The following is a 12014-nucleotide window of genomic DNA, read 5'->3' on the forward strand; positions in this document are numbered from 1 at the left end:
GAGATGGGCAGGAGAGGCAGAGGTGGGGACACGGGCAGGAGAGGCAGAGGTGGGGGACGGGCAGGAGAGGCAGAGGTGGGGGACACGGGCAGGAGAGGCAGAGGTGGGGGACACGGGCAGGAGAGGCAGAGGTGGGGGTATGGGCAGGAGAGGCAGAGGTGGGGACACGGGCAGGAGAGGCAGAGGTAGGGGACGGGGCAGGAGAGGCAGAGGTGGGGACATACTTGGCCCTCGCTTCCTCCCATTTTCGTCTTTTCTCATCAAAAGTTTTCTTCATAACCTGGTACCATTTTCTGAACTCAAACTGCGGCTTGTCTGAAAGAGATGAGATCCGTGCTTAGCAGTGGAATCCATCCATCACAGTGATGCATTATCACACCTGAGGTCATTCCCAAGGACAACATCCATGGCAGCGCATGGAGAGCAGGAGAGAGCCGCGGTCTCCACACCGGCGCTCCATGCCACTGTCCCTCTGCCCACGAGACCACCCTGAAATCTTTTTACAGTGTCTCCTCAGCTTCAAGGGCTTTCTGCTGCCTCCCGGAGAAGGCTGCTGCACAAATCTTTCCAACTGGCCAGTCTCAGCAAACAGTGCAGCCGCATAGGCCGTACAGCAGAGAGGAGGCCACCCAAAGGACCGGGAGGGCCTAGGTAGCTGAGAGTTGAGTCAACTCAAGTTCTCGGGCCCCAGGCTCCTCACGAGACAGGAGTGAAGGGGACGGAGGGGTGAAGGGGACGGAGGGGCGGTACCCAGGGCAGCGGAGAGCACAGACACAAGCCTTGTGCTGTTGATGGGAAAGTCAAAGCGCTCTCTTAGCCACATCGACACAACTGGCCTTCACCTCTAGCGCTGAAGGAGCATCAGAGGACGTCTAGTTCAACCTATGTGCGTGTTACTGTGAGCACTGGACAGGAAGAAGCGTCTCACTTCACACATATAATGGAAAATGCATGAACCGAGAATATTAACCCAAACTCCTAAAACCAATGACCAAAAATCTTTCTACAAACGGAAGCCACACCTCAATTTAAGTATTCATATAGTCACAAAACCCGCACTGAGTCACTCTTGGCTGCTAACTGTGTTCCACATCAAAGACAAACTCTCAAAAAGCAAGTATGAACTGAACCTGGCAGCACTGGACTGTAACCCAGGTACTTGGGAGGCTGAAGCAGGAGGATCATAAATCACGTACAAAGCGACACAAACATGGGCAGCTTAGCCAGACCTTGTCTTAAAATAAAAAGGCAAAAAGAGGCTGGGGGTACAGTTCAGTGTAAGAGAGCTGGCCAAGCCACGTGTGAAGCCCTGCATTCAATCCACAGCAGCTGTCTGTCTGTCTGTCTGTCTGTCACTTACAAAGTGCACGCCAGCCAGTCATCTAAGGGTTGATAAACAGCGGCAGTCTAGCAGGGACAGACAGACGCAGGCCATCGGTTATAATCCCATGTGCTAAGTATCCGGGGGAGTCTGCCAGCAGCCATGGTGGCAGGCAGGATCAACTCGGGCTCTGGAAAAGGGCGGGGGTGGGAGTGAGGGTGTGGAGGGGGTGTGGGGAGCAGGCCGAAGAGTGCTGTTAACGCTGCTCGCGGGAGAATGGAGCGGCCCTTGCCGAGCCAGGCTGGAGGGCTGAGGGACACTAGGTAAGCACCTCGGAAACCAAGCTGCTGCAGAAGCTCCTGGGCTGGGCTGGCGAGCGAGCAAGAATTAACAACAGGTGGTCCTGACCCCAGGAGAAACCACCCACATTTCCTGCAGCCAGACATAGCAACGAGATCTACAGACGGAAAGGACAGCACAAGACCCAGCGCACACACGGACACGCGTGTGCGTGACTGTCCATCGCTGTCCTCACATCATTCACAACCATGCTGAATCTGACCGACACAAAACCCACGTACCTTCTCTGTGTTTTTCATTATACGCCTCAGCAAGACCAGAGTAAGACCTGGGACGACAAGACAGAAGGTGACGGCTTTAGATGGCATGTGGCTGGACATTCATTTTTTATTTTATTTTGGTTTTCTGAGACAGGGTCTCACTGTGTAGCTCTGTGTAGCCCAGGCTGGCCTTGAGTTTACAGAGATCCGCCTGTCTCTGTCTCCCAAGTGCTGGGATTAAAGGAGTGCCCCACCACACCCAGCTTGGACAGCTAATGCCAACTTCTGAGGAGAAGGCGCTAAGCTGGAACGGCAGTCACTGTCCTGGCGAAGACAGAGACCTTCAATCCTGGGGACTTCTAAGAGGGTGACACTGCAAAGCACCTTTCTGAGAGATGGCTGCCAGGGGCCTAAAGGCGTCCTGATACGGTGCCTGATTGTTCTTTATAATGTGTGATGATGTTTTAAAAATCAGAAATGTGTGGGAGAACATGATGATGAGAAATGCTGCTAGCCCAGAATCAGGCACGGCCGGGCCGCCTGTGGCCACAGCACAGCGGACTCCACATTCTGCGGAGGAAACACGGTCCCCGCAATCGGGTAACTAGCAGAAGCAACCGTGCTAGTGTGACAAAGAGCCACCTGCCGTGGACTCACCACTCTAACTTGTCATCCAGCAAAAAGAGCAGTTTCAACGCGACCACGATGACAGCCACAGCCTGCACATCGTATCTAACTGTCCTTTTCTTTTTGGCGATAGGATCAAAGGTCAGAAAATCCACTTCTCCGATTCCAGTCATCTTCACCACTTGGCAGGTTAAGCTGTGCATTTCGTCTGTTGGAAAACGAAACAGTCGAACACAGGTTACATTACCTGCCTCGCCAGGCCACAGTAGTGTGCATGTTCATAAAGCATCTGTGCACATCTGCTTTGTTCGTAAGGCAGGAGCTTGCTGTATAGCGCAGACTGGCCTCGAACTCAATGACTCTAATGGAGGCTGGGTTATAGGCTTGCAGCCCCTTACCCAGCAACCTATTATTTAAAACATGATGCCATGCAGGACTTTGGAGAGCAATATTTGATAAAACACTAAAAGATGAGGCCAGTGTAGAAATAGAAATGGGTGAATCCTGGCAAGTCCTACTTGACTTCCTAAAACATTTATGCGTGGGGCACACTGGGTCTCACGGCAGACAGGCACGTACCAGCTCTGTGCTGCCCCACACATGGGCCTCTACAGCAGGGACACTTACCGTGTGTGTGGAACGGACCTCCAGACGGCACATGGCTGCTGGGTGCCACGGTGAGCCCTGGAGGCTCACACGCTCTCAGCGACGTGCTGTGCTTTCCCCGAGAAACTGTGCATTCAGCACAGGCCGTATCGACGGCAGGAAAGCCCCACGACGTGAGACTTAGGAGACGCTCCTTCCCAATCAGGAGCCACATGATCAGAGTCACACAGCCTCAGCTTCCGCACCTTTTTTTTTTCCTTAAAGGACAGGGTTTTGCTGTGTAGCTTACGTTTGGGATTTCAGGCATGAACCACTAGACCTAGCCAAAGCCTCCTCATTTGTGAAGTGGGTTATGAGAGAATAAAGTGAGATTAAATATGTGGTTATACAGATGAATATTCTTTGAAAGTTCTAAGTTGTATAGCAAACTCCTCACTGGCCTACATATAACAGGTGCACCACAGCCCTCCTAGCTGAAGGAAACAGCCTCTGATGAGAAGCATGTAGGAGCTCACATACTCGACACGGGTCTCCGTCCACTGACCTCTCCCTGCACAGAGCAGACGGCACAGGGGAAAAGCGGACCCTACCCTTACTAGGTCCGTGTGACCTCAGACGCGTTACCCGACCTGAGCCACGACCCTGTCTTCTAGTTATGAATGTGACGCGGACTAACCTGCCTAAAGCACCTGGGTCAGTGCTGACGGACCCCCATCCCCATCTGTCCTCTCCATTACGACTGTCCCTAGCTCCCTCGTGAGCCGGGCTCCCGTCTGCTCACCCCAGTGAAGGTGAGACCATCAGCTCATACTCCTGATCAAGAACTCATGAAAACTGTCGGCTCCCGGCCCCAGCAGGTCTCAACCCAGCAGGGACCTCTGTCTACACAGCTCTCTGGTCCCCTCACCTCCACAGTTCTCCCCCCATTTCATATCAGCAGCTTCTCGGGGCTGGTTTTCACATCACAGGTTGTGGCTATACCAAAGGCTTCTCAGAAGACCTGGGTAACACCAGCAGGCTTCCCCAGGCAGCCCTGTCTCGGTGCTAAGGTTCCCCCAAGACTTCCTTCATGGTTGGATGGTTTGTAATGTGAATGCCAACACACAGAGACTGTCCCGTCGTAATCAGAACTGCTGCTTCCCCTCACCTGCTACACTAGGAACCCAACACAGGCCACCTCAACAAAGCAGGAGAAGGGAAGTGACATGAGCGTGGTGACTCAGCAAACAGTCACTCCGAGGCTGAGCATAGTGACTGATGCCCACAGTCCCAGCAAAGGCAGAGGCAGAAGGGTCTCATGAGTTCTGGGCCAGCCTGGTCTACATAGGGAGTTCCAGGCCAAGACCACATAGACAGGCCCTGTCTCAACCCCTCCTGCACCCTCCACACAAACAAATCCACCCAGACAGACAGCAGAAGTCCAAGTCGTCTTGTCTTTCTAGTCCGGTATGAAATGCAGGGGCCTCGTGCCCCAGGCCGCATCCGGGTTGCCTGGCACGTGGTCTGCATGAGATGGCTGAGACGCTCATCCGCCTCGCTGCCCTGAAGAGCTCACTGGGCTGTCCACACTGTTCTCTGTGCCTCTGGGCACTGGAACTTGCAAATGTTACCAGGCTGTGTTCTGAATCAGGGTCCCCTGCTGGCTCAGTCCAGCCCTGAGCTCCTCCCCCAACCTCACATTCAGTCTGTATTTTTGTTCTGGATTAGAGTTCGTTATGCAGTCCTCACGCTCTCAGGTGAAGAGTGTGGCTCTTCCACGCAGATCACCAAGGCCCACAGAGACACTTGCTGCTTCACCGGCACTCAGTCAACTTGTCACAGAAGCCACAAGTTCTCCCAAGTGTAAGTCACACAGAAACAGAACTCTGTTTCTGAGCACTGTCCCTTTAACCACGTTATACGGTCCGAATTAAATTAAGGAAGCCTCTGAATTAACTTCCTGTCACTATGGACTCCCTCAGGTGGCTTGAGTAGCTGCAGCTGAAAGGCCCTTCTGTTCTGCTTAATGTAACTTGGTAAAGCCTCCTCCCCGCCCACCACAGCTCACCAGGGAGATTGAGCTCCAGTAAGTACTTCATGCACAAGACGTTGGGATGAAGGTAGCAGTCTTCAGTTATATCTGGAAAACGAGGCAAATCCAAAAATATGGCGACTTCAATCATATTGTTATAGATGTCTCCATAGTCCGGCCAAGACTGAAATTTTAAAAAGACATAATCAGGACAGTAATTCTTGCAACATAAATTATTTTAAAAATATTTTCTTCAGGCCAGGCGGTGGTGGTACACGCCTTTAATCCCAGAACTTGGGAGGCAGAAGCATGTGAATCTCTGGGTTCCAGGCCAGTCTGGTCTACAGAGTGAGTTCCAGGACAGTCAGAGTTATACAGAGAAACCCTGTTTCAAATAAAACAAAGATATTTTCTTAAAATTATTTTAAAGGTATTTTCTGACTTGAAATTAATCTGTGGGGTAGGAGGGCAGCCAGAGGGATGGCTCAGCAGTTAAGAGCATTAGCTGCTCTTTTGTTGTTGTTGTTGTTGTTGTTTTTGAGACAGGGTTTCTCTGTGCAGCTTTGCCCCTTTCCTGGAACTCGCTTTGGAGACCAGGCTGGCCTCAAACTCACAGAGATCCACCCGTCTCTGCCTCCCGAGTGCTGGGATTAGAGGTATGCGCTCTTGCAGAGGACCCAAGATCAGTTCCCAGCACCTGCATCAGAGAGCTCCAGCTCCAGAGAGCCACACCCTCTTCTGGTCTCCACGGGAACCTGCATGCACATGTGCACCTGCACACACTACACACGAATAAATCAATCTTTTAACGCAGTGTGTGGGTTGGTAGGATGGCTCAGTAGGTACAAGTGCTCACTACCAAGCCCAAGGAACTGAGTCAACCCCTGGGGCTCAAACGGTGGAGGGAGAGAACAGGCTTTGACAAGTGTCCCTCTGAGGTCCCTATACACCACACAGCATGTACACTGGGGCACCTGTACCTCCCCTACAAGATCAGCAAATAAACAAAAACTATAAAAGCATTGTGTATTTATTAGACTTGGGCACAGCAGTACATGCCTTTAATCTCAACACTTGCAGAGCAGATGGAACCTTATCTCTGGAGTTCAAGGCCAGCTTTGTCTACACAGTGAGCTCCATGCCAGCTCCAAGGCTACATAGTGAGAGCCAGTCACACAAGAAAGTATTATGCATTCATTAAATACAATTTAGAATATGGAGAAAAATATGAAAGGTGAATACTCATAAATCTTTACTATTCACATCTGTCCATTTTAAACAATCATGACACTAACCTAAAATGCCACACAGTTCTACCTGGCTCATAGACTCCATCCTGCCTTGCTCATGATTTAGTGAAATCATTACTTCCTGCCTTAGATATGAAGGAAAAAGAAAACTGAGACTCAGCTGAAGACACACTGGGCAAAAATACAATTCAGTGGCATTAGCAAGGCTGTAGGTTCAATTCCCAGTACAATCAATCAATCAATTAATTAATCAATCAATCAATCAATCAATCAATCAGCTTGAGTCACAGCATGGTCTTAATTGCTCTAACCCACAACCCTCCTCTCCCATACTTTCCCATTCATTGTCAAATCACAGAAACAGGAGTGCCCATGGTGACCTAACATTCATGATCCCATGAGGGTGATAACACCATTCTCTAAGTCACAAGTTAAAAGTCTGCAGCTCAACTTCATACTACAGCTCTTCACATAAAGGCATGTACACTCTTCTTTGAAATTTTAGAGAAGTCTGGAGTCGTCTAGAGAACACATTCTGCCCTGGTTTTTATGCATATCATTTGTCCACATCAAGCTTATGAACGTGCCTAGTGATATGAACAGTGTCTCATGGGATTTCAGGAAAATCGAGGTTTTCGTTACAGTGGGGACCGTGCTAAGGCTATCCTTGACAGAAATGTTGCAAGCCTGTTGGGATACACATACTAGACATTGTATAATAACACTGTTTGTAGAAGCCCAAGCAGGAAACATGAATGTCTGCCAGGGATGGGACAAGTGAGTAGATCTTGGTATCTCACAATGCAACAAGAATCAGCAATAAAATGCATACTCTACATGCAACAATGTGAGTTTTTAAAATATAAAGTTCAAAGAAGGGTGCCAGATGTGAGAGAAGGACTCAGTGTGTAAACAGAATAGGGCTCAACAGTCTGGGACCTAGTCTTGTGCAGTTACGTGAGGACAGCTCCAGGGAGGGCCAGCTCATGGCTAGCCAGAGGAACCTGGGGAGATGCTGGAGGCCGAAGGCCTGACTGCACCGGCTGTGAAAACCCATTGTGCTGCCCACATTTATGACATGTGCATTTCCCAGAAGTCGGTTTACCGCTGTGAAAATGAGGAGGGGGAGGAGGCTAGACAGTACCCGCTGGGCAAACTGCTCTGCATATCAGCTTCACGGGGCAACTGTCCAACTAAGGGCAGCAGCACAGGAAACCCACAGAATCCCCAGTGGGAGGTGCCTGGCTTCCAACCAGCACTTCCCCAAGCAGGCACTCCACTGCCTCCTCTTTTTTCGGGGGGGGGGCACACGTTCTGCCACTGAGCTACCCCTCCATCTCCAGTCTTTCCACTTTCAGTGGCCAACCATTCAAAACTTCTCCCTCAGTAACGGAAACAATCGCTCCCCACTTGGAGCTCAGTCGGTGAAATGGAGTTGTTTAGAAAGCCCTGCCATTGAGTCGAGTCCTTTCCGCCGACTGAGGAATTACTATTTCTTTATAAAAGGGTTCGGGAGTAAGTGTGCAGGAAGCAGATGGGTGCGGGCGTCTAGACGTCATCCTACGCTGATCTGATTTTCGTGGTGCACAGGCATCTCTGTCGTGTACCTTCTTTAACACGGTTTCACTACCTAGGCTCATGAATCTTAGGAGGAGCAGAACGCCTTCTAGTCCATGCTATGATATCCACACAGGATTGATTACAGCTGGGGAGCACAAAGTGACTGCTCCCATTCAAGGTGGCAATGCGTTCTTTTAAAACCTTTCTAGCGTTGAGTAAAGTAATCTACACATATGCTAAAATACAATTACCTGTATTCTAATTTGCCAATTTAAAAGAGAAAAAGACACAAATTCTCATCAGTCTTTAGGGGGAAAGTGTCTGTTTCCTTAAAAAAAAAAAAAAAATTCATTTAGAACTCTGTTTCTCTCTGCACAGAGCCTAGAGTATCTTTGAAGTTAAGACAATTTTAGCATCACTGACAGGATTTATGGCAGCTCCTAATCCTTTTAAATAAGGCCAAGAGGAGACATAAGTAAGTACTTTTTACCTTCAAGCAAAACACTAGAGCAGTACACAGCCCCTTAGAAAAATAATCACCTCACCCAAAAAAGTGATTTAATAGATGACAAATTCCTGACAAACAGGTCGCTAATGAGCCGCAATTTGGTAGGCTAATACCACTAAGTATGTTTTCAAAACTGCCACACAGAGAGCTGATCCATCAATCTAAACAGCTCGTCTGTCATGAATTGGCCACCATCTTTTCAAATATGAAAAGAGGAGAAAATAATTCCTTACAATGTAAATCTACTCATTTGTACTAACACTTAGATTCTAAATTTTTCTAATCTCAAGCTGGCATTTTAGATTTCACTTTAAAAATTTCCTATTTAAGTATTTACCTTGGCTTTTAGATTTGCTTTGTAGCCCAAGCTGGTCTAAAACCCACTAGGTAGCCCAGGCTGGCTTCAAACTTGTGATCCCCCTGCCTCTACCCACCAAGTTTTAGGATTACAGATGTGAGCTACCAGTCTTGGGAAAATTTATTTATTTATTTATTTATTTTACTTTTTATTTTTTTGGTTTTTCGAGACAGGGTTTCTCTGTGTAGCTTTGCGCCTTTACTGGAACTCACTTGGTAGCCCAGGCTGGCCTCGAACTCACAGAGATCCGCCTGACTCTGCCTCCTGAGTGCTGGGATTAAAGGCGTGTGCCACCACCGCCCAGCTGGGAAAATTTATTTTTAAACAGAGCCTATTTTTAAATTTCTGAATGACCAAAAAGTATACAATATCATTCCATTTATTCTTTAAGGCAGTCTTTCATCATTATGATGTGTCTAAATTACAACTGTATTTCAGAACATTTAAGTTTCATTATAAAACTAACAGTGATCATAAATTTCAGAAATACAGGATACTGCACTGAAGACAACAAAAAAGCCAGGCGTGGTGGTGCACAGGGTGGTGGGCCAGGGTGGTGGGGCACAGGGGTGGTGGGGCACAGGGGTGGTGGGCACAGGGTGGGGACAGGGGTGGTGGGGCACAGGGGTGGTGGGCACAGGGGTGGTGGGCACAGGGGTGGGGACAGGGGTGGTGGGGACAGGGTGGTGGGACAGGGGTGGTGGGGACAGGGGTGGTGGGCACAGGGTGGTGGACAGGGGTGGTGGGACAGGGGTGGTGGGGACAGGGGTGGTGGGGACAGGGGGTGGGGGGGGGGTGGGGACAGGGGTGGTGGGGGACAGGGGTGGTGGGGACAGGGGTGGTGGGGACAGGGGTGGTGGGGACAGGGGTGGTGGGGACAGGGGTGGTGGGACAGGGGTGGTGGACAGGGGTGGTGGGGACAGGGTGGTGGGACAGGGGTGGTGGGGACAGGGGTGGTGGGACAGGGGTGGTGGGGACAGGGGTGGTGGACAGGGGTGGTGGGGCAGGGTGGGCACAGGGGTGGTGGGGCACAGGGGTGGGGACAGGGGTGGTGGGACAGGGGTGGTGGGACAGGGGTGGTGGGACAGGGTGGTGGGACAGGGGTGGGGACAGGGGTGGGGGCAGGGGTGGGGACAGGGGTGGTGGGCACAGGGGTGGGGACAGGGGTGGTGGGCACAGGGGTGGTGGGACAGGGGTGGTGGGGCAGGGGTGGGACAGGGGTGGTGGGACAGGGGTGGTGGGGACAGGGGTGGTGGGGACAGGGGTGGGGACAGGGTGGTGGGACAGGGGTGGTGGGGACAGGGGTGGTGGGGCAGGGGTGGGGACAGGGTGGTGGGGACAGGGGTGGTGGGGCAGGGGTGGGGGACAGGGGTGGTGGGACAGGGGTGGTGGGACAGGGGTGGTGGGGACAGGGGTGGTGGGCAGGGGTGGGACAGGGGTGGTGGGGACAGGGGTGGTGGGACAGGGGTGGTGGGACAGGGGTGGTGGGCAGGGTGGGGACAGGGGTGGTGGGGACAGGGGTGGGGACAGGGGTGGTGGGGCAGGGGTGGGGACAGGGGTGGTGGGACAGGGGTGGTGGGACAGGGGTGGTGGGGACAGGGGTGGTGGGGACAGGGGTGGTGGGGACAGGGTGGTGGGGACAGGGGTGGTGGGACAGGGGTGGTGGGGACAGGGGTGGGGACAGGGTGGTGGGACAGGGGTGGTGGGACAGGGGTGGTGGGACAGGGGTGGGGCAGGGGGGTGGGGACAGGGTGGTGGGGGGGGGGGGACAGGGGTGGTGGGGCAGGGTGGGGACAGGGGTGGTGGGGACAGGGGTGGGGACAGGGGTGGTGGGACAGGGGTGGGGACAGGGGTGGTGGGGCAGGGGTGGTGGGACAGGGGTGGGACAGGGGTGGTGGACACAGGGGTGGTGGGGCAGGGGTGGGGACAGGGTGGTGGGGCAGGGGGGGGGGTGGTGGGACCAGGGGTGGTGGGGCAGGGGTGGGGACAGGGTGGTGGGGCAGGGGTGGGACAGGGTGGTGGGACACAGGGGTGGTGGGGCACAGGGGTGGGGACAGGGGTGGTGGGCAGGGGTGGGGACATGGGTGGTGGGACACAGGGGTGGTGGACAGGGGTGGTGGGACACAGGGGTGGTGGCAGGGGTGGTGGGGACAGGGTGGTGGGGCAGGGGTGGAGACAGGGGTGGTGGGGCACAGGGGTGGTGGGGACAGGGTGGTGGGGCAGGGGTGGGGACAGGGGTGGTGGGGCAGGGGTGGGGACAGGGGTGGGCACAGGGGTGGTGGGACAGGGGTGGTGGGTAGCCATTCCAGCTTGGATCTGGAAGCTTCCAACCCCCATTGAGACTCTGGCAACTGTCACGCCTGCCTATGAGGCAGGGCGAGGGGAGGCGCTGGAAACCCGAGAGCTGGATGGGCGAGTGCTCTCTCTGGGCGCGCTCTCTGCGCCTGGACCCTGGACGGTGGAGGTTGACTGTGCAGAGCTCCAAAGAACACCGCTGGATTGCGATACACCTTCCCCAGACCCCCCCCCCGCAACCTATCCATTCCTTCATTTGTAAGTCATCCACTAAATAAATCTTCCTTTTAACTACGTGGAGTGGCCTTTATAATTTTCCCCAATAGACAGGGGTGGTGGCACACAGGGGTGGTGGCACACAACCTTCATCTCAGCGCTCAGTAGGCAGAGGCAGGCAAATCCCTGTGAGATCAAAGCCAGCCTGATGTACACAGGCTCCAGGTCAGCCAAGGCTACAGTGAGACACTGTGCGCATACATGCGCGCGCACACACACACACACACACACACACACGCAACAAAACGTCCAAGAAAAAGTCACAACTTGCTGGGCAGTGGTGGCTGAGGCCTTTTCTTCCAACACTACAGCACTCAGGGGGCAGAGGCAGGCAGATCTCTGAGTTCCAGGCCAGCCTGATCTACAGAGAGCTGTTTCAGGACAGCCAGGGCTGCTACACAGAGAAAGACACCCTGTCTCAAAGGTCACACCTCAAATGTGGGCTTTCCTCGCAGCCATCTTGGGCACAGCCAAGTTGGCCACACTGGGTTTTCACCCCGACAGCCTGGCTAGCGTTTCTGCATACACAGCTCTCCCATGTGCTGAAATATCCCAAACGCTCATCTGCCTCTCCCACACTATCCACCATCAGTGCTCCTTAGGTGAGAACTGCCACGAGCCTTGCACAATGAACATGTACAC

The 12014-nt window shown here is 52.9% G+C and overlaps 1 protein-coding gene across 1 annotated transcript in view; it reads right to left on the reverse strand.

Annotated features, from left to right (window-relative positions):
* Positions 1-12014, reverse strand: part of Taf1b (TATA-box binding protein associated factor, RNA polymerase I subunit B) — a 66008-nt gene that overhangs the window by 8730 nt on the left and 45264 nt on the right. Inside the window, 4 exon segments of the mRNA XM_028877700.2 lie at positions 225-315; positions 1903-1949; positions 2539-2716; positions 5162-5309. Coding sequence (XP_028733533.1) covers positions 225-315; positions 1903-1949; positions 2539-2716; positions 5162-5309 — 464 coding nt within the window.

Source organism: Peromyscus leucopus, chromosome 22, assembly GCF_004664715.2.
Source record: "Peromyscus leucopus breed LL Stock chromosome 22, UCI_PerLeu_2.1, whole genome shotgun sequence".
NCBI classification, from domain to species: domain Eukaryota; kingdom Metazoa; phylum Chordata; class Mammalia; order Rodentia; family Cricetidae; genus Peromyscus; species Peromyscus leucopus.